The following is a 22,169-nucleotide window of genomic DNA, read 5'->3' on the forward strand; positions in this document are numbered from 1 at the left end:
ACAGACACATATTCCTTCATGATACCATCCATCCTCCTCAACCTCCTTCTCATGCTAAATTTAAGTTGGTGGGTTCGCAAACATTGCATGAGAATGGAAGGAAACAAAATTTGGTCAGAATAGGGATAAAAAGGTGGGGGATAGAGAAAGCTCCACCCTACCCCCCTAGCAGATAAAAAGGTGTGTCGTGTGCTGTGACCGAGGCAGATAATTACTGAATCGAACCGAGCTAATTTTTCGATTCGATTCACGATTCATAATCAGTAGCTCCGGTTCGATTAATTAATATATTTTTTTAACTTAATTTTTGGTGCATAAGAAAACAGACCTCTATGGGATACCAGTAGATAAATTCCAGCAATCTGAGCTATCTCCTGTTGGATTCTCTTCTTGCATCACAAGTGCCTGCATGATCAACGCCATCTAAACCAACACAGTCAGGGAGAAGCCTATCAAAATAAGCACCCTGTACAGGAGTGTAGATGTGCACTGAGGGACATGCAATGCATATAAGATTAGACAACAGATGGAAGCGGCAGGCAATATAGGAACATGTTCACATCACTCTAGCATTTACTTATATGGCCTAGTTAATGAGAAATCTGAATTTGTACTCCAGACTGGAAGATTGCCTCGCTGAACAGGATTCATTAACAGCTTCTGTACCTTGCCAGATCTTCATAGACACTGACTGTCAAGAAAACCCAATCAAATTCAAGTGTCAGTCATAATTCTATTTCGGAGTCATGAATCCATTTTCACAAAGTAACAAAAAAAAAGGATGATCCATTAGTCCCATGTATTTTTCTTTTCTGGTAAGGCACTAAATATGAGCACTTCTGATTGACTGAACAAGAACAAAAAATGTTAGGCAATGAGGGGTTATCAACACATTATTGATCCAGCATGCCACAGACTAGTTAGAGATGTAATACTGACTCAGGTGGTGCACCACCATGATTTTAAATTACACCTTGACCACATAAACATTAGGCACACTAGCATAAATGTCATTACAAAAGTCTACTGGTTTGAAAAAAAAATGTCAGATCCCTGTAACCAATCTCAAATACTTTAGAACAGATTAGAGCCTATGCCATTTTTAGGGAATATTGGCAAACCTTGTAGTGCAAGATTCTGACATATAAGCCACTAATGAAAATATAGATGCAGAGAGCCAACTTTTTATGGCCAATAGAGGGCTCTATATTTCCAGGATAACTATAATATGCCATTGACAGGACTCAAAATAGCGAGTAAAAGTTCTAATTATGAAATATATATGAAGAACATTCAAGATTTTATATACATTTTCAAACCATCATCATCTAGAGGGTTCATCTACAAATAGGACATGAAGAGAACGTATCTACGGTAAGAGAGGAAGTGGTTTAGAGACTTAAAAAAATCTATAGAGCAGCGATATTAATTCAAAATTTTGCTGGTTGTGAAGGCAAAAAACCACCTGTGGTTTATACAATTATAGCAGACTCCTGTCTACCACCACCATAACTAAAAGTACAGCAGCTCTACATATGCAACCATCCTACTACTGGATACTTGACATATCAGCATGTTATGGTTGAGGTGACAAAGGCTTGATCAAAGGCTTCAAGGACTCCGTGATGCTAGAAAATGAAGGTCTTTTCCATGGTTCACTGCAGCTCAACAAATAATCTTAGCACAGAACACAGAACTATAAGAACACATTAACTGTTAAAGAAATGCAAATCTACATACTTGGCCCAACAGGACTCAATTATAGCAGCCACATGTGGGTTTACATCACTTGGGATCTCAAGCCTTCTTCCCTTAAAACCAACTGCAGCGACCACCTGCAGGAAGACATTTTTTATTTCTTATATTGATAATAGTAATGGCGGCATGTTTACAGGTCTTTGCACATGTAAGAAATAAATGATTCTATATTTAAATAAAATGCAACAGCTAGTAGGCAATAGATTGAGCAAATCTCAAAGGATTCCATTTCCTAGACCAACTAATACTTCCCAATTTTCAATACCATCAGTGGGATACAAAGCCAACCTGAGCAGGATTTAAATTACTCCATGGTTGTTGCAATGTCATAAGCTCCCACAAAATCACGCCAAAGCTGTAAACATCAGACTTCTCATTTGATGGTTCATCTCTAAGTACTTCTGGTGCCATCCACTCAGGCTAAGATTAAAATTGAACCCATTAACCAAATATAAAATGATGAAATGGAATCAGTTGAAAGCATATGTGCACTTACAGTTCCTGCAAGTGATTTAGATGAGAGAAATGTGTTTGCCTTTAATCTCGAAAGACCAAAATCACAGACCTGCAATTAAACAAAAGTTATCTCATGGTTAGAGTTGATGGGAACCTTGACCTCTCCACAGGAACGATTATTGAAGTGACAAAAAATATCATGACATACATACAGAACACTGTATACTGCCCATAGTAGCATGATAAAGCAAAAGAAATTTGAATTTAACAAAGTTTCATTACCTTACATGGTTGTAATACCTTGTCAAGAATATAAAAGAGAGACAAAACAAGCCATAAAATCTGTAGTTTCATAATTAGGTAAAGCTCTAGTTTCCTATTCTTTTGACATTGCTAGACAGATAGCATATAGGTAAATTATTCTGTCAACCTAGAGTTAAACATTTCCTAAATCATACACCATCAGTGCAAATACATGTCTTTTGTTAAATGACAAATAGAACATTCTTATATTTATGGCTTCTGCCAGCAAGCATGTACCTTTCCAGCACATTGTTGGAATGAGGCATGCCTGTGAAAATATCCTTCTATTTTAAAACCTGTATGTGTTCAGATATGCTCTTACAATTTCTCAACCATTCACTTGTCTTATTCATTGTCATGGTCGATTCTGGCACAAGGCGCCTGCAGCTCCTTTTGGTGGCAACCTATCAACAGCTTCCACCAATTGATTCGTGGAAAAAAGAAATTAAATAGTATATACATTGCATCCATCAATAGATGACAAAAAAGTTGTCATTTGCCAATTTAATCCTGAACAGGGCAGCATCACTATATGCTGCAATTGCATCTGACAGCCATAGACCAATTTTTATCTGAAGCACAATCATATATCTGAAATACAGACGCTATGTTTTGCTCATTCTGATACTTGTCACACTATCCAAGGATTCTTGGGACGGAAAGGATTGCAACTTAAAAGAATCATCTCGACTCACCGGATTTCGTTCCTACTTATTTCACCTAAAATTTCAGTTGCAAGAACCCAGCTGTACTTTGAATATGACAAGAAATCTAATTGCTTTTTGCAAATTATGAACGTAAAATCACGAAAAGATTGTCATATTATAGCATGTGTTTTGACATTGATCTCTGCTGAATTATCTTATTAACTGACACAGATGAAGCAAGATCCAAAAAAGCTAACACGAATTAATGGAATGATACATAGAACATTGGGTATCAGTGAATAAAAAGAATATTAAGATGATACAAAGCTCTCAAAATGTAGAAAATTTAGATCCTTAAGAAATATAATATCTCTAGGATATTAAAATTCACTATGATCTGAACTTTGAAAGAGTCTTTGATGCCGATAGCAAGCGGAAGATCATCAGAATTATAAATTTTGACTAGCAGATAGTAAAAGAGCATTACAATCATGGACCAAATTATGTGAATCATATTATGACTAGAAGTCTTACTTTCACTGTATACTTCTTGTCAACAAGAAGATTTGGAGACTTCAAATCTCGGTGAACAATAGGTGTACTGCGATTGTGAAGATAATTCATTCCCTTTGCCTGGAAGAGCGATCATTCTTTAATAACCATATAGCCTAAAGCATTATAAAATATTACTATTTAAGAAGTCACCAAAGCAAAAATGTCTTAGTCTCACGGACTCCTATGATCGCAAAAAGCACTTCAAAATCATACTACATAAGTGCAACTTAAAGAAACATAAAAGATATCCAATAAGTCAAAAAGCTTACCACATCAGATGCCATACTTAATCTACGCCTTTCATCTAAAATTTCCCTTGCACCATTTCTATGTAAAATCCGGTATAAACTGCCTCTGATATTACACGAGAATTTATGTCAAGGCTATTGAGTAGGCATACTGTAGGTTTAACATTTTGAAACATAGACAACAAGGGGGAAGAAGGCACAAGAAATTGGGAAAGTACCTTGACAAATATTCAGTGACAATAGATAGCTTTGGTGGCTCAGTAACAGCACCCATGAACAAAACAATATTAGGATGGCGTAGACTTTTCATTATAGCAACCTAATGCAAAATACAATGTCGATGAACCTGTAAGAAACCGATAAAGATATAATATTCACACGTTACTCTAACATGCTTATGGTGTCCAAATAAATTCTCCGCACATACATCTGTGTGCAATGCTGGTGCAAACTTCCAAAAAGCATTAATCAGTAATGTATTTCAAAACAACTGCTTTCAAAAGTTCATGTCAACATTTCTGCAATAGAAGCAGATGACAAGTATAAAGATCAGACTTTAGTTAAACAAGTAACTTTAGTGCTCCACTTGGATTTTATAAGGTGATGAAAACATGGATGAGAATAAAGGACAGGACTGCCGAAAATATTCTATGAGCTTTAGAATTTAAGCCTCAATTTGAACTGTATAATCAACAGGATACACCTGAAAAACTCATAGCCACCAAGAGGCTTCAAGACTAATATATGTATGTTGGTAGGAACAGGATGACCAAATGATACATGCATCACAAAGGCAGGCAGCTGACCGGATGACTAATAGGGTGATTCCTGTCGTCACCTTGGATTTAGCAATTAGTAGGCATAAATGAATCTAAAAATGTTTCAATAAGTGTGATATGTATCAAGAACAAATTGCAGAATATTTGCTTGAGCATACCTCTCTTCGAAACTCTTTTATGCGTTCAGGATGGAAATCTTGTTCCATAAGTATTTTCACAGCAACATCCTGCATGTAAAACCTATTTTACAAAAAGAGCATATCCCACAATGACTTTAAACCAACAAAACAAATGTCCTTGACAGTTTAGCAGAGTTCCATGACATATACTAACTGATCTTTTTCTAAAGGCAAGTTATTTTTTTTTATCAAGCAAAAAACTGTTTTTCACCTATAATAATTGATTTCAATTAGAAATGACACTTCTACACTAGTCCCAAAGGGCCTAGGACTTCACCAAGATCACCCACTCCTGGTGATAGTATATTCTCTTTAGTGACCTACGCATGGAGTCTTTTCACTGTTTTTAGTTGATTTTTAGGAAGTCTCTAAAGTCATGTTCCGCTACAGCATAATCCTGGTCCTCCAAATTGGAGACATAGTGAGCCCAATGGAGTGTAATGTTCATCGGAATGCCATAGGGTCATAGTGGGTCCTCCAAAAAGGGTCATTTCAGCCATTAAATAACAGGGCTAACATACCATCAGAATGCAATGTTCATCACCAATCTTGTACCATCCTTTTTTATGATGGTCAGCACAGAACCGGACTTGCTATTGGCAATGTAGAGCTGGACTACTCCCACTTGCTAATTTATATTTGGTAGTCTGGCACCACTATCAGTTATCACTAAGTTATGATTCTTAAGTAAAAAAAAGCTAAAGAGTATTGACAACAAGACAAAAGAAGGAAGGATTAGCTCGAGATGTGAAATGAGTTTGTAAATCCAGCAATAAGTCCTGACTATCCATGGTTAATGATGAAATTATTGAAGGTACAAAACATTTCATGGGTGTAAACCCAAGGTAGTAAAGGTAGCTCCTCCTTTTAAATGTGATGAAGTATCAGTGTCCATGATAAACATCAAATATATGATGTTTCTGGCAGCAACCAAACTAAGAAAGGGTCAGTTTCCACTGACAACATGGCCTAATGGAGCTCACATTTTATGAAACCAAATTTGCTTTACTTTTTAAGTGTGAAAACCAAAAATGATGGTCCATTATATTGAGAATATACAATAATGAATGATAAGCGACAAACATACTGAACCATGCCATTCAGCACGATGGACAGTTCCAAAGGAACCTGAAAAACAACCCAGTAAATATTTGTGAGTGAATCACTTACAAAATTACCGAAAGAAAATTTAATGTAATAAACAGAAAAACATATCTGTGTGAGGAATATGGGATCCCAAAAAATAATAACAAGGAAATACATGCATATACCTGCTCCAATCCTCTCCTTCAGAATCAATTCACTCCATGGAATGCTCAGATCATCTACAGCAAGACTTATATCATTGTTAGATCTATTTCCACCTTTCCTAGAATCCTCTATAAACCTGAAATCCTTCTTCTTTTCAGCCTTTAGATCAGAAGGAGGGATAATTTGGGGAACTTCCCTGCATCCTGCTTGTGATGTAAGCTTCAGCTGTGCCACATCTTGTTCTAGAAGTGCTGGGCTTATTACATTTTGTGAAGGATTGAGCATTTTCTTTAACTTGGCAACATTTGTGTCACCATCTGGCAGTGCAACTTCCTGTCCGAGAGGTTGAGATAGATCAGAAAATTCAGTTCCAATACCTCTTAGTGGTGAAGAGCTCATCTCCATAGACTTCTCATCAAAAGGCCTAGGGGATGGTGGGTCTGTCGCATCTCCTTGAGCAACAGCAGCACCTTTGATAGTACACATGCAGTTTTGGTTAAACTCTGTGATATTACGTCCAAGAGATCATGCACCTCAGCGAATGGTGGTAAACAAAGTGACAGTGATTAGCAGTACCAAACATTAAGTATTTACATCCGGTCCAAGTAACAATAAGACTCAAACTGAAACCATTTAAAGAAAATTTATAATCAATCATTGGTTTCATATCTTAATACACCTTTGTTTCAACTTTCAATAATAGCTCTCAAAATCTATAAGTCAAGAGTTAGATGGATTTTGGTTGAATTAAAGAAACGCACAGAAAATAGATCTGTGTGATTATCTCTGCTTGCACCTCAATATGGCAACAATTGATGATAATTGCTAAGGTAACAATAAAATGCCACCACCCAATTCATTATGGAGATATGACTTATGAAGAGGGTCATATAGCTATTGCAGCTAAATTAACAGAGTTCTTTGACTATTGGACCTAATGGAATTAGCATGAACGTAGTATACAATTTGTTAAGCTTTAACATTTGCAAGACAAAAAGAAATCAATGTATCAGGTCAAGAAAGACTTTTTCTTTCTAGAGAAAAGTTAATATGAGACACACAAGTATTACAAGCATAACAGATTCTAACTATAGAAGATTAAACTTGTCACCAAATATTTGTGTGATAAGCATGCTAGGAATTCTGCTCTTAAGAAACCAATACAAACAACAAAAACCAATAGCAAAACTAAAATATGATGAGATATATCAAATTATAGTTTGTGAAGTTTTATTTGTGTCACCTGCTGAAGGATCATTGAAGAAGAGATTAAGTGATTGACAGTCCAGAAAATATTGCTTGGCCAAGGTTCTGAAATCCACAGTTACTGTAGTTGATCTGATTTTTGGAGGACGCAAAGGTGAAGATATTGAAATGGAATACGGTCCATTCAGTAAGGAATTTGGTTCAAACAGATTTCCTGGGCTCCTAATCAAATCAACTAAATATTCCCTGCCAAATGAAAAAGATCATCAAGCAATTAACTTATCACTGAATGCAATATCTGTAGAGACAGCAGAGTTAAGCATCTAAACAATGCAGTAGTTACCAATGCAGACCATCGGCAAGCATTAACATGATGAGCGTTTAATGATAAAGACTCATCGTCTCCTAGGATCAAGTGTCTAACCATTTAACAAGCAGATAAATATGAGGAAGATGGGATACAACTACCTTGAAGAGTGCATATATGCCAAAACATATAGACAGCATGTCAACAAGTATTGTGACCTTTGGTGGGTAATCTAGAGAGCAAGAGACATCAGCAATATAAAAAAGAAGATTTAATAATGCTTAGCAGGAATACATAACATGGCATTTGTAGGCCAGTATGCTTCCTACTTTTCATTTCAGTAACATAAAGCTATTGCATCAATAGCATAGAATTACAGGGAAGATTAGGCATAACAACTAATAGCATATTAGTAAGGTTTTATAAAGGACACACAACTAGAATCTTCTGCAACATGGTGTTAGGAAGTGCTTGGTCATGTCATAGCAGACATATCAATGAGATATCATAATTCTCAACAGAGTCTACTATCTTATTGCAGATTCCTAGTTCTGTAATTCAAGGCTCTCTAAAGCATCAGTTCATGATTAAGATAACAGCTTGGAGGTTAGAATCTGCACCTTTCCTGACCCAAATCCACCAAACAAGATGAACCACTGTCACTTTTGCAATATTTGCAGCCTTTAGCAACTCGACATGGCAATTTAATTGTGTCAGCCAACATCTATGGACACAAAAATGTGATATATAAGAAAAAGAAACATCGAAAAAAGATCTTGTGACATATGATTTTTTTAATGGCAGGAGTATGTACATAAATTCAAGCAATCATTTCAAGAGAGCTTGCAAAGAACAAAGGATAGTAAAAGATAAGTAAATGAACCATATGATATTTTTTTTAGATGATGCGTTATGTTTCCAGTTTAGTCACATGACAAAGTTATCTTAAGAAGAAGTTTATTTTCATTTAGCATATGAAATAAATACGTGCAATCAAACATCAAAGCATTAAAAGCTAGTACGAGACTAGCAAATGAAGCATATGATACCTGTTAAGATGACAAGCTATGTTTCCGATTTAGTTACACAACAAAATTAGCTTGCTTAGAAATTTAATATCAGATCTTTCAGAAAGAATGATTCAATAAGAATATTAGGGAAAAAATACATTCAAAAATTACCTTAAAAAGCAATGCACGGTGCCTACAGAGACCAGCAGATAGCTTTCCAATTGGAAGCACAACAGAGCCTGAACTAGCCTTGAGAGCCTCGCTGCATTCTTTCCAGCGATGAAGAAGACCATCTTCTTCATTAAAAGCTGTACCCCTAGTGAGGAAAATGCAAACATAATTACTGAAGAAACAGGATGAAACTATTCATCACACATGTACAGACTGCTGAGAATAACTTACCCCATACAGGTGCAGACAAGCTTTGCTAACTGTTCCACCATATCTTTTGGCGTATTACAGGTACATGAAATTCCAGCTACCAGGCTTTGCAACTGCCTTAGATCAGGGTCATACTGTCTATCTATAAGAGCCACTTCGATTGATGAATCACTGGGGTGAACAGTCTTCAAAGACTCAATTGACGGAATCCGATTCTCTTCACCCACATCAGCACATAGAGTCCATACAAATGGATCCATTCCCTGAATCAGGTAAAAGCCATCTGGAATCTTGTCATGATATGACAGACATCCATTTACCTGGTGAAGATAACAAAAAAACAATTGTTTAGAGCTCCATAAATATATCTACATTGACAGAATTAAAGAGTTTTCAGATGTGAGACACAATGTAAGAAAGTTAGAGACAAATGAGAACAACAAGTTATTCTTGCTAAGTGTTTACAACGTCCAAAGGTACTTTTGCAGAAGGAAACAAAACTTAAAGCTGGGTCATTAATACAATGATGCAGAATAAAAGTTTCAAACAACGTTACAGCAACAACTGGTAAAGAAACCATGTGAATCATGTTAATATTTCAAGTACAAGTCCAAGTATTTGCTCAGAATAGTCATTAAAAAAACTAGAAACTATATTTTGGTTTGTTTTATCACTTGGAAAGAAAGTTCTGAGCAAAAAGGATTACTTTCAGCAACAGAACAACTACAGAAGGATAAAGCCAAATATTATTAAATATATTGTTTCCAAGGTTGAGCAAGAGTATGCAACAGCAGCCCCTAGAAGCTAATAGCTTGTGGGTTTCTACCTGTACCAAATATTCAAAGAAGAGACAGCATATATAGAACAGAAATTGTAAAATGTGGGAGGTGAAGATGTAGAAACAGTGCATAAATATTTTCATGAAGAAACAAATGAGATGATATCACCAATTAATTACCCTTACGGCAAAGCTTCCTGGCCTCTCACAATCAGTGATTGTGACGATGTGCTAAGCTTTCTTGACTATTCATTTCTACTGAGCACTGTTGTGAAAGCTAACTTGAAACTAAGAACAAAGAGAACCATCCATCTACCTGGGCAGGGATTCCAGTTGGAGCATTCCATGGAATCCACACAATCTTTCTTGATTATGTTAGCTCATTCATTCCAACTGAACAGACATTTAGGCAATTGTTACCCACAAATTTCCTTTCTTATAGAATGACAACCATACTTGAGTAATGTCACACGATGTCATCCAATGATGACTCAAGCATGAAACTAAATAACATGCCAAGAGTAATTTAATAACTTGAGTAAGGTCTAGTGAAATCTAGGCATATAAATGGATTGGTAACATGTTCATACAAATAATATCAATCCAAGTCAATAAGGCAACTCAGCAGCCCTGTCCTGTATGATCCAATTATCTATTGGATCAAGAAATCATTGACCATGACTGTTAAAAAGTAGGAGCTCCACTTCAATAATCCAACCATTTCCTCAGAACATTATTTCTTGATCAAGCAACGGATATAGTGTTTGGCAAAGATGGATTTACATGTATGCATAAGTTATATAATATAAAAAGAAAATTACATTGTCATGAGAGCACTGAATAGGGGTGAATTAACATTGATCCATTTACCAACCAGGATACTCACATAGGGTTACAAAACAGTTTAGAACATACCAAGAATATAAGATCCTAATCAGATAGGAACACAAGCTTAATTGTGCTGATTAACCAGCTAAACAGAGATGCTCAAGTTGATCCACAACTAAGATGTCTAGAGTTTGCATCAGATGGGAGAGTTCTAATTGGTGCTCAAGACACCAGCAGAGACATTCGTGCCATGAAAATCTCATTTGTGAAACAGTACCTAGCATCCAAGTCTGTCAAAAGGGAGTTCTCCCCCCTCTTATTACTTGATTAATTTGCATGCTTAATCTTCTTCAGTTCTTCTGAGGGATGTACTTCAATCACATAATAGATGACAAACCATAGTGGGTAACATGAACATCAAACCTCTAAGGTCTTAGTGTCATACCTTGACATTTATTTCGCCTCCTCTAGATACCCAATCTTTAACACTCCTAGTACACTATTAAACTTTCTTATAAGGTATGCTTTTATTGGATCTTTCACCAGCATATGCCTGAAACTTTACCCTTTGATCTTAGACCAACTGGACACTAAGCTCCACATATTTGGCTCCCCACATAAAGATTCTGCTAGCACATGTTATTGTCATCGTTTCCATATCTGGACATGCCTCGATTGCGTGGATTTACGGGAAAATAAGAGCTTCAGCTGGGTTTAAAGTGAAAATAAGTAACAGGGATAAATCAAACAGCTGCCCAACAAAGGAATAGCAAAGAGATGAGGCAACTATCTCCTAACCCAGAACCGATGGGACATGGATGCTGGCGCGGCGCGCTCCGGCAGCACCATCTGGTCCACGGCGTCCAAGAAATTGGGGTCGTCTGCGCACGCAGCCTCGGAACAGAGCCGGAGCGCCAGGGCGAGCTGGAGCTGGTACGTCTCCTCGGCCTGCTGCGCCCAGCTCTTGGCCGACGAGGAGGACGGCCCGACGGCGGCCGCTTCCGCCGCGGCGGCGCCGTCCTTAGACCGCCCCTCTCCGCCCGCGGCCGCCATGGGGTTGAAGGCGTCCGAGTCGACGGTCGCGGAAGCGAGGGTGGTGGGCATGTAGTAGTCCCCGGAGAGGGAGCTGCCCCCGTAGCTGCTCCCGCTGGACTGCCGCTGCAAGTGCGTCATGGCAGAGGGCACGGCGGGGGCCATCGGCCAGTCGAAGGGGGAGGGGGAGGGGCGGGGGCGGGCTTTGTCGGACGGTGGCGATTCGAACTTGGGGAGCGGAGCGTCGTCGGGGGACTGGCCGAGGAGGGAGTAGCTCGATCGCCTCCCGGGCATTTCCATTCCCCGAGGAGGGCAAAAGGACGAAAGAAATGGGGAACGGGAGGGTAATAAGATCAGGATTGAGGAGGACGTTGGAGTTCCATGGATCGTGAGATGGACGGGATGAGTCGATCCATCCATGCTTTTTATCTTCGTCTTTACTTGGAAGCGAGCGACGGGAGGTGTGCGACGCTGACTGAGCGTGGACCCCACAGCGGGGAACCGCAGAGCGTGGCGGATATGCGTGGGCGGTTCCCACAGGTTGTTTTCCTGGGGCCCATTCCGCCCGGAGCCCAATCGTGAGAATATTACCCGAGAACAACCCTTTCCTACCCGTCCGAATACCTGTCTTGTGGTTGGGGTATTGCTTGTGGGCCCCGCTTGGTCCAGGTGTGAAGCTCAGTGCACGATCTGAGGTACGACTTAAGTCAGACAACTATAATTTTGTGCAAGGTCACGACGCTGCTCCACGTCACCCGTTTGATTTGTTTGGATCAAGTACTATAATTCGAGATGCGTGCAGTGACCTGATCGGGACAGGTGGACGGTGATATTAACTGCACAACCTCTCCTCCAGAACAGTGAAAGGCAATCTGATGCGACTCTATCAAAAAAGTCACCCACCCGACCATTTCGACAGTTAGCACAAGGAACCACGAGTGGACCCCACACGAATCATGAGTCTCAACCCAATCATCCAACGGGTAGCTTAACCCCATTCAGCCGGAGGGGTGACAACAAAAGAGCATATTATATTAAAATATTTCCCTTCCTCTTCAATGATTTTGACACTGCAGGAAGCATCTTTATATATAAAGATAATAATAACAATAATAAATATTAATATATTATTATTATTAATGAAGTTGTAGGTCATATGACTCTGGACCAGACTAAACTGATATATGCATGTGCATGTCCCCCAATTCATTTTATTGCAGAATTATATTATATTATATTATATATATATATATACTTTTGGATCACTGTTTAATTGATGGAGGGAGGTTTATTTGTTGCAGCCACCTGTGGGAGGCCAAGGACAGAATTCTTCATTGAGGGTATGGAGTCCTGTGCATGACTCTTAATTAATAAAGCTGACACCTCATGATGACTGCAACTCTGTCCCAAATTCATTCGTTTAGTTCCTTAAAATAGATCCTATTGAGTTGTTGATCATGGATTTGAGACTTTGGAGTGGTTGGTGGTGGCTTAGGTGCCTTCCTTTTTCTTTAGGAGAGTTGTGCTGCCCTCAAACTTAAATTTGATGCTCTCAAGTAGGATAGAACTTATATTATAGATTTAAGTCTCCAAATCCTGTTGCTTAGGTAGGTAGTCACAGAAAAAATATATGAAAGCAAGCAAGGAATCTAAAACTTGATTAGATCTATATTGTGATAAATGTGAGGTGAGGATATCAATTTCGAGACCTTATTGGCATAATGTATTCTCCTTCCTTCTGTAGCTCAGCCTTTGATGAGCAGAAGAGAAGGTAAGAGATGGCAGGTTGTTCTTCCCTCAGCCTTTCGTTATCCCTGATTATGTGACTCTTATTGTGGACGTTGCTTCTTAGGCCATAGATTTGCTCGTCTTCTCCATGCATACACTGGTTGGAGCTGCAGAAGTATCGTCAGGCTGAGATCTCCAACCCTATGAGAGATCTCGTTGGTTGCTTCGCTAACCAAGCCGTCAGAGTTGCAGAAGCCACATGCGCCACAAGGGACGCAAGCTCGGCGGTGACCGAACTCCCGATCCAGAATGCCATCACCTGCTTCTACAGGAGCTTGTTGTCGTCCCGGAAGGAGCTGCTCACCGCGGTCACCTGGTCCAGGAATCAAGCAGGCGCGTCCCTCTCCGTCACGGTCGAGGACGGCTCCTCCGCGAGCTCCAAGCTCCTGCGGAAGAAGAAAGGCAGCCTCTCGTTCGCATCCGGCGGCGGCTCCGCCATCGCCCTCCACTGGGACGTCTCCGCCGCCACCTACGCGTCGGGACCCGAACCCACCAAGGATTTCTACGTCGTGGTGGTCGCCGACGCCGAGCTCGGTCTGTTGCTGGGCGACAGGTGGGGGGAGTTCGTCAAGAAGCTCGACGGCGGTCTCCCGGTCGCGGAGTTCCGGATGGTGGGCAGGACAGAGCAAGTGCGTGGCCCCGGCGCTTACTCCACCAGGGCTCAGCTCGGCGACGGTGGGGAGGAGCACGAGATAGAGATCGTGTGCAGAGGAGACGAGAGGGACGCCGAGGGCTCGGAGCTGCACGTCGCCATCGACAAGGAGAGACTGGTCAGCGTGGAGAGGCTGCAGTGGAACTTCAGGGGGAGCAAGACGATACTGGTGGACGGATCGACCGTCGACGTGATGTGGGACATGCACGACTGGTGGTTCTCCGGCGCCTCCCCCTGCGCTCTCTTCGTGTTTCGGAGGAGGAACTCCATGGGGGACCGCAGGGTGTGGCCGGATGAGGAATCGGCGCTGGGCATCTCTGGCTTCTCTCTGCTGATCCAAGCCTTCAAGAGTCTGTAGTTAAGCATCTTGTGCTCATCTGCTCTTTCTTCCCATCGTTCCCTGAGCATTCCTGTTGGAGCTCTGAGCTTTGGATCACTTGGAAGAAACATGCAATCTCACAGAAACATGGGGCGTGTGCATGACATGTCATTTCCGTCATATGATCCGTGAATCGTGTCGGTAAAATACTTTTCTTATGATTCGCAAATTTAATCATATACATGTATATATATACATATATATGTATATAGATATATATACATATAGCTTCGCGAAGTACTCCATGCAACAAAAATTAAGAGCAGCTTTAGTTGCGGTTACTCCGGTTTACTCCATGTCCGAAATATGTGGGGCCCACGAAACGGGCCTAGGTCCGCAAGGTACAAAACCGTGTTCGCTTCTTTGGCTTGGTCGATACGGCTGTGTGAAGGTCCCCTCATTTGGGACCGCAGCTCATCATCTCCCACCTTGATCAAGTCAACCTCTGTCGACAGCTAATTGGATCTATTAAGCGACGGGTGAATCACCCACGAATATTTTTCAGGACGATGTGGTGTCTCGTAACGTGACGTGTGAGTTCTGCAGCGACCAAATGGTTCGTTCAGGGGTGACTCCGTCCCAAAAACCAGCAGGGTTAGACACCTCGCCGACGAAGATAAGCCGGACCGCGCCATGTGTCACGTGTCTTGCGCGTGCGATTCCCCTCGGTAACGATGCTGAGCCGTCAAAGCCAACGGTGGAGAGGAACGACACTTGGCAAGCCAAGAGCAGGCTCGCCGCGTCGCGACAGCCACGTGACGCACGAGCACCCGCCCGCATTCTGGAACCTTCCCCTCCCCAACCCTTTCGCCCTCCTATATTTCGATGCTCCCCCATCTTGCCCTCGGTCCGTCTTCTCTCTCGACTTTTCTCCCCGTCGTCGTCGTCGTCGTCGTCGTCATCTGATCACGCGAAGATGTCGGCTTACTGCGGAAAGTACCACGGTAAGCGATCTCTTGTTCCATCTGCTCTCCTTTCTTAGTTGTTTAAACAGATACGAATCTTTTAGAAAGGCTTTTGATAGGTTTCTTGGATGTGCTGATTCCCCTTAATTTACAGATCAAGTCTCATAGATCTGTTCTTTGATCGTTGTTTCGCTACTAATTGTTGTTCGTCTGGATTTAGTTAACGAAGAAAATTTGATGGAAATTTGAGGAATCTTTGATCATGAGCTGTATGGTGATGTGTTCTTAAGATTTTCCATTTCCATTCTTGCTGATGCTACCCGCTAGCACTGTAGGTTACTCATGATATCATTGTTTCCCCTGTCACTTTCTTATATCAGCAAGTATTTGAGGTTCACGATTGTCATGCATGTTTAGATATACATTGCAATCCACCTTCATCAGTGACGATGCATGTGACTTTTTTACATTCATCCGTGACACAGTACTTTACAACTTTAGGATTTTGGTCTCGCTTTAAATCTTAGCCCACGAGATTTTCCATCCAAGTTGCTCTCTCTAGATGACATTTGAATGATCTGCTCCTCAAAGGTGTTTATCACAAGATAGGGAAGTCTACCTTCTGTAACTACTTTGGTAGCCTGTAATGTTACTATCGATTTGGTCCATCATTGAAAGTTCACATCTGGAACTGCTTTGGTAGCCTCTAATTATTGTGCATCAGTTAGGACCTGACCAAATAATTTCGTCCCAAGTTTTATAGTTCTTAATCCTTGACTATTGCGTTTTATTCTCTCAATTCCAATCATTTTTTGTTGTTTTAAGCTTCAGTTCACTGTGTATCTTCGGTAGCACCAATTAATTTGAATTATTTATTTATTATTAACCTCACTGCATTCTTCGTTTTCTCTTTGGTCTTTCTGATCTCTAGAATTTCATCTTTAATTGATTCATCCAATTTTAATCTACAACTAGGGTGCTTATAGTATAACACTAATAAATGAAAAATTGCAGTATAACACTCGTAGGCGTATAATCATGTTTCAACTGTATTTTCCTTAAGTGTTTTGTGGGCATATTTCCATTTTAAAGGTTATCCTCACAAAATTTTTGCAATATCTACTTGGATGTGGTGTTACATTTGAGAAAGTTGTGTTTAAATAGGCATAAAAACATGGACTTGCAATCCTTCCTGAAGTTAGTGGTAGGATGCATGCCAAGATGCAGCCTTGTTTTCTACTAGTGCAAACCCCACAGAAAAAGTTTTGAGTAGTGTTTAGTTCGTATCCTGATTCTGTTTACGACCGGTTTCTCGAGCTTTGTGCAGTGCCATACTAGAATCCAGCAGCTCTTCCCATCAAACCATGATACCTGGGTTATAGCCTTTGAGAATTTTCCTCTATGGATTATCCAAAGAAAAACCTGTGGTCATTACCTCTGTTGACTGTGAAAAGTTGCAGTTTCTTTATAGTTAAGACAAAATTCGCACTTGGGAAGTTTTCAATGTGCCTATCATCTATGAGCCTCGCCTTCTGAGTTAGTGGTGAAGTTTGTAATCATATATTCAATGAGATGAGCTGCTTCTCAACGATTGACTGTAAAGTGACTCTTCCCACTTTAAGAGCTACAATGCCAGTCTGTTGATTTCATTATTTCTATTTCCTTAATTGAGGTAGCTGGTTGATCGCATTTTTCTTCTTGAAGTGTGATATCTTGGTGCGTTATGAACACCCTGTTCGGCAATAGCTTACTCTTTTGTAGAATTTGATTCTAATATTCAGAAAATTCCAGCAAAGATAGCAAGTTTTAGAAAGTAATTTGAGGGTGCCCGTTCTGAAAATTTGATAGAATGAATTGCTAATTTGAGGATTTTGTAACACTCATATGCAATGCATCACCTTTTATTTGTTTCTTTTATTGCTTGATCGAGATGCACCCTCTAGGACTTCTTTTTAAGTGTTTGTCATTTTTTGTTCTTTTTACCTCGTGTGGATCCTGGTTACTGTCTAATTAAGTCCATCTCGTGTTTTTATGCAGATGAACTCATCAAGAATGCTGGCTACATTGGCACGCCGGGAAAGGGAATTCTTGCAGCTGATGAATCTACTGGTACAATTGGCAAGCGTCTGGCCAGCATCAATGTTGAAAATGTCGAAGCCAACCGTCGAGCACTACGTGAGCTTCTCTTCTGCACCCCTGGTGCCCTCCAGTGCCTCAGCGGTGTGATTCTCTTTGAAGAGACCTTGTACCAGAAGACTGCTGACGGAAAGCCATTTGTCGAGGTCCTGAAGGAAGGAGGTGTCCTCCCTGGCATCAAGGTGGACAAGGGCACCGTGGAACTTGCTGGCACCAATGGTGAGACCACCACTCAAGGGCACGATGACCTCGGCAAGCGCTGTGCCAAATACTACGAGGCAGGTGCTCGATTTGCCAAGTGGCGAGCTGTCCTCAAGATTGCCCCTAACGAGCCATCCCAGCTTGCGATCAATGAGAACGCAAATGGTCTTGCTCGATATGCCATCATATGCCAGGAGAATGGCCTGGTTCCTATTGTGGAGCCAGAGATCCTCGTCGACGGCCCTCATGATATCAATCGTTGCGCCCAAGTGACAGAGAGGGTGCTCGCTGCCTGCTACAAGGCACTAAATGATCACCATGTGCTTCTGGAAGGGTCGCTGTTGAAGCCCAACATGGTGACTCCAGGGTCAGACTCACCCAAGGTGGCACCGGAGGTCGTTGCAGAGTACACCGTGCGAGCCCTGCTGAGGACCGTCCCCGCGGCCGTGCCGGCCATTGTGTTTCTCTCTGGTGGACAGAGCGAAGAGGAGGCGACTCTGAACCTGAATGCCATGAACCAGCTGAAGGGGAAGAAACCCTGGTCGCTCTCTTTCTCGTTCGGCCGCGCTCTGCAGCAGAGCACGCTGAAGACATGGGCTGGGAAAGAGGAGAACGTGGAGAAGGCAAGGGCTGCCTTCCTCTCGAGGTGCAAGGCCAACTCGGAGGCGACTCTGGGTGCGTACAAGGGAGATGCTACCAAGGGAGAAGGCGTTTCCGAGAGCCTCCATGTGAAGGACTACAAATACTGACCTCCGTTAATCTTAAGGTATGGATGCTGTCTTGGTTAGGTTGTGTTCCTTGCGCTTTCTCGTGATGCTTGGGAGTACCTTAGGCTGCACTAGGCAAAGAATTTGAGGTTTCGTGTGTTAAGAACCTGACTGCTTTGTGTCTTTTGGATGCAATGCCTGATATATTTATATTGGTGGTTTCCTGTGTTCTAGTAGTTCCTGCAGATTGCTAAATTGACGATGGAAACTAGAAGCTAGTGCGAGTCATATTTCATCGTCTCTGTTAAATGCTCTCGACACAAGACTACTCGCACTCCGCAAGCCCTGCTGCGCCCCGTACCGGGAGCATGCACCTGGGTCAGCGGCTGCTGCAGCGAGCATTGCGCGTGTTCACCCTGGCCTCATATGAACAAGCACTGCCACGTGTCCTCGCTCGGCCTACCACTTCTCGTGCTGGCGTCCGACCGAGAAGGGAAATCGCACGCCCAAGCCTGCCCTTGTTGCTTCCATCCTTCGGCCGCCTGCCGTGTCGATGCATCATCGTCATCGTTTCAAAGTTGAAACGATCGTTATGAGTAAGCATATTTTGTCGGTCAATTCCTCAATTTTCCACTAATTTAAGATATCCTATCCCATCATATTGTTGACGCAAATGCATCATCATATCGGAGCTATCAACCGCGAATTCACGTCCGCGTCCCACTAATACCACCTAGCATCGGTGAGCTGGAGACCCACCACATCTGATCCTTGTCTTCCGTCCTCATGCCAGCCGCTGCAGCATCCGTCGATGTCCTCGTCCATCGCCCCGCTCTTCCTGGGCCTCTTGTTGGTCACCGTGCCTTTCCTCAAGCACTCGTCCCACTTCTCCTTGCACCTCTTCGTACTATCACTGCTACACCCCACGCACGCCACGGCTGCCGGGACCTCCACCCCAAGGCCACCTCCACCCCTCCTACCCTCACGCGATGGCCATCGCGGAGCCATTGAGTTGTCATCGGTCCAAATATTGCCATTTGTCTCCTCTCGCGGTCGCGGCTTCAGCTCGCGTCGGCTCATCTTCTCCAGAGCTTGTACGATCACGGCGTCGCGCGCCTCGCTCCAAGCGCGCTCGCCGGCCCGGAGGATGCGCTCGCGGTCGAGCCGCGCTGCCTCTTCCCTTCTCCAGTCTTCTTCCCGGGAGATCCTCGCCAGTTCCATGTGCTCCAGGGTCTTCAGCATCTGGTTCATCCACGTCGCCTGCGCCTCCATCAACCTCTTGATCTGTGCGCCAATGAACTCCTCCACCTTCGACTTCCAACTCTCTCCTCCCGTCTTTACGAGTCTTCCGGTGCTCCCGTCTCCCTCCTCCTCGGTGGACGAGGCCTCGTTGCACTCACCGGAACTCGACAAGCTGATGCTCCAAGAGAGCTTGGGAGCCTTGCAGGCTCCTCGGTCTGCAGCTGGTAGAGTGGCAGCTGCATTGGTAGCATGATCAGAGCATCGTCGATTGATCTCTGTAGCGACAATATTGCTACTCTCTCCATAGAGGGCTTCCAACTGCCTGCAGAACCTGTAGTGCTTCCCATCCTGCCTCCCTGCCTTCCCTTCTTTGGTCTTCTTGTAGTACTTGTACAGGTTCTCCAGCTTCTCTCTGCATTTCTTCCCACTCCTTTGGTATCCATGCTCCTCTGCCATGATCCTGCACTTTTGTGGAAGATGGGTTAACATACGATAGCTGAGCAAAACCTTTCCATCATAGTAACATCCGACTCAAGGAGACCTCAACTCCATATACATAGCTCTGCTAAGGTAACCTTGACATAGCACGAGATAGTACAAGTACAAAACCCAAGTTTGGTACTCAAGAATGGAAATAGAACAAACACCCCGAGGTTTCATGGAAACGCCACTCAGTAAAGGTATCCTCATGCAACCCACCATCAAAAGAAGCTGGTAGTGTACCTGGAGACCTCATCCCACAGTGGACCCCTGCGGGCAGCTTCCCTGAAACTGGAGTCCAACCGGGATCTCACCTCCAAGAGCGTCAGCGTCTCCTGTCTCGGCCACCGCCCTTGGCCTCCACCACCCCCGCCACCGCCAGAGAATTCAAAACATTCCGTTGCCGGCGGTGGCGGAGGCGGAAGACCAACTTCGCTGCCGGTGCCCGGCATGAGCATCCCGTACTGCTCAGGACAGGCCGCGGGGACGAAACTGTAGCCCTGGCCCATGAAAAGCGCCTGGTTGGCGAGCAGGTCGGAGACGGATGTGAATCTGGGCTTCCTCTCGGCGATGAGATCGTGGAGCTCGTGCAAGTCCATCGGACTTCAACACCAATCAGCAAGCGATCAGGCGAGCGAGCGAGGGAGAGAGAGAGCGGGAGAGACGGATCGTGTCGTTCACGAAACGGAAGAAGGCGCAAGCGAGTACGGAAGGAGAGGGAAGGATCCGGGTGGAAGTGGTCCAGGACGGAACCATACGTAATGTCTATGCCAATGGCAGGTCTCCACGTGTCGACGGATGTGGGTGGAACGACGTGCCGGCGGTTAAAAACACATCGAAATATCATAAATTATCTCATCTCTTAAATTTGTTTAGTCCATATAAATGCTTTCACATTACATGCAGCATTTTTTTTATTTGATCATATATATATATATATATGATTTTTAAAAATATTTATATTTTTAGATATTTTCCGATCGATACCTCTATTTTATATTTTTTAAACAGTATATAATGTTCTTGATTTGTTAAAGTGTTTTAGTAACTATAATAAAAATACTGTAAAGCTTATTTGAAAGCATGGTAAATAAACTAAATAAATTCATAATTTTAATCAAATTAATTTGTAAATATAATATTATTATATTATAATTATCTAAGAGCAATGACAATATGCATGATATAGTGTCTGTCACATGTAGCATTTTTTATTACGCTTATAATGTTTTCAGTATATTAATAAATATTATTAAAAAATACTGTAAATGAGCAAAATGAAAACACTGCAGTAGTTGAAAACTAGTTAAAAAATAAATAAAATTTTTTGAAGAAAAAACTTTCAAGGGGTATTTTGGGTATTTTAAATTAGAGTATTGTTTGGAAAAAATTAAAAGAGGGGATAATATAAATATTTTCTAAAAAATCGTTCATATATATATATATATATATATATATATATATATATTTGATCAATTTCTCATATCACTATTATCTCAAAGAATATAGTAATGATATTATTTTAATTTTATAAGATCAATTGGATTTTGAGATTATAATCTAAACTTTAATTTATAGAAAAATAAATATCGTCGATCTTAAATAGTTAGATTCTACAATTTTGTTATTATTGTTATTAATATAGATCTTTTTGGATAAATTTATAGTAAAATTATGTTATTAAATTTATAAAATATTAAAATATTATATGTTTATCTTAAATATATATTTTAATAAATAAATTATATATATATATATATATATATAATAATAATAATAAAAGGATCGATAACTTAGTTGGTAAATATTTTGACGGATTACCATAAGATCCTGGCCATATATCATTTATAGTTTATTATTTTCCCCTCGATTTCATAAGAAAAATATGCATAAGAATTGGCAGCCCCACGGTTCGATTCGATGTGAGCTTGAGTTGAACCGGACCGAGCCGGATTTGCGCC

General features: G+C 41.6%; 4 protein-coding genes across 9 annotated transcripts; 2 read left to right on the forward strand and 2 right to left on the reverse strand.

The window, feature by feature from the left end:
- Positions 1 to 348: 348 nt before the first annotated feature.
- On the reverse strand, positions 349 to 12,120 carry LOC135582360 (serine/threonine-protein kinase CTR1-like). Of its 4 annotated transcripts, none has more exons than XR_010475797.1 (16): positions 11,485 to 12,120; positions 9,102 to 9,400; positions 8,871 to 9,015; positions 8,310 to 8,413; positions 7,420 to 7,628; positions 6,197 to 6,679; positions 6,013 to 6,053; positions 4,905 to 4,973; positions 4,186 to 4,286; positions 3,989 to 4,073; positions 3,699 to 3,797; positions 2,255 to 2,323; positions 2,047 to 2,178; positions 1,741 to 1,835; positions 1,466 to 1,658; positions 349 to 687 (listed from the first exon to the last, which is right to left on the reverse strand). XR_010475797.1 is itself a non-coding variant. In XM_065078338.1 (15 exons), exons 1-15 carry the CDS (start codon positions 12,016 to 12,018, stop codon positions 1,577 to 1,579), a joined length of 2,514 nt encoding a protein of 837 aa, XP_064934410.1. In that variant the 5' UTR covers positions 12,019 to 12,120; the 3' UTR covers positions 1,251 to 1,576. The 4 variants fall into 4 exon arrangements, 2 of the variants coding, with proteins under 2 accessions (XP_064934410.1, XP_064934409.1); XR_010475796.1 differs by having other exon boundaries at positions 349 to 691; XM_065078338.1 differs by lacking the exon at positions 349 to 687 and having other exon boundaries at positions 1,251 to 1,658; positions 6,197 to 6,646.
- A 1,211-nt stretch (positions 12,121 to 13,331) lies between these two features.
- LOC103993582 (uncharacterized) lies at positions 13,332 to 14,651 on the forward strand. Its single transcript, XM_009413703.3, has 2 exons — positions 13,332 to 13,489; positions 13,571 to 14,651. The coding sequence occupies exon 2, from the start codon at positions 13,650 to 13,652 to the stop codon at positions 14,514 to 14,516; it is 867 nt and encodes a 288-aa protein (XP_009411978.2). The 5' UTR covers positions 13,332 to 13,489; positions 13,571 to 13,649; the 3' UTR covers positions 14,517 to 14,651.
- Positions 14,652 to 15,323: 672 nt separating this feature from the next.
- On the forward strand, positions 15,324 to 19,145 carry LOC103993581 (fructose-bisphosphate aldolase 1, cytoplasmic). 3 transcript variants are annotated; one of them, XM_065078341.1, is made up of 3 exons: positions 15,324 to 15,481; positions 17,480 to 18,545; positions 18,721 to 19,145. In XM_065078341.1, the coding sequence occupies exons 1-2, from the start codon at positions 15,454 to 15,456 to the stop codon at positions 18,526 to 18,528; spliced, it is 1,077 nt and encodes a 358-aa protein (XP_064934413.1). In that variant the 5' UTR covers positions 15,324 to 15,453; the 3' UTR covers positions 18,529 to 18,545; positions 18,721 to 19,145. The 3 variants fall into 3 exon arrangements, with proteins under 3 accessions (XP_064934413.1, XP_064934414.1, XP_009411974.3); XM_065078342.1 differs by having other exon boundaries at positions 18,724 to 19,145; XM_009413699.3 differs by lacking the exon at positions 18,721 to 19,145 and having other exon boundaries at positions 17,480 to 18,719.
- A 64-nt stretch (positions 19,146 to 19,209) lies between these two features.
- LOC103994295 (trihelix transcription factor PTL-like) lies at positions 19,210 to 21,089 on the reverse strand. Its single transcript, XM_009414623.3, has 2 exons — positions 20,452 to 21,089; positions 19,210 to 20,188 (listed from the first exon to the last, which is right to left on the reverse strand). The coding sequence occupies exons 1-2, from the start codon at positions 20,805 to 20,807 to the stop codon at positions 19,210 to 19,212; spliced, it is 1,335 nt and encodes a 444-aa protein (XP_009412898.2). The 5' UTR covers positions 20,808 to 21,089.
- Between the last annotated feature and the right edge of the window lie 1,080 nt (positions 21,090 to 22,169).

This window comes from Musa acuminata, chromosome BXJ1-8 (assembly GCF_036884655.1).
Source record: "Musa acuminata AAA Group cultivar baxijiao chromosome BXJ1-8, Cavendish_Baxijiao_AAA, whole genome shotgun sequence".
In the NCBI taxonomy this organism is placed as follows: Eukaryota; Viridiplantae; Streptophyta; class Magnoliopsida; order Zingiberales; family Musaceae; genus Musa; species Musa acuminata.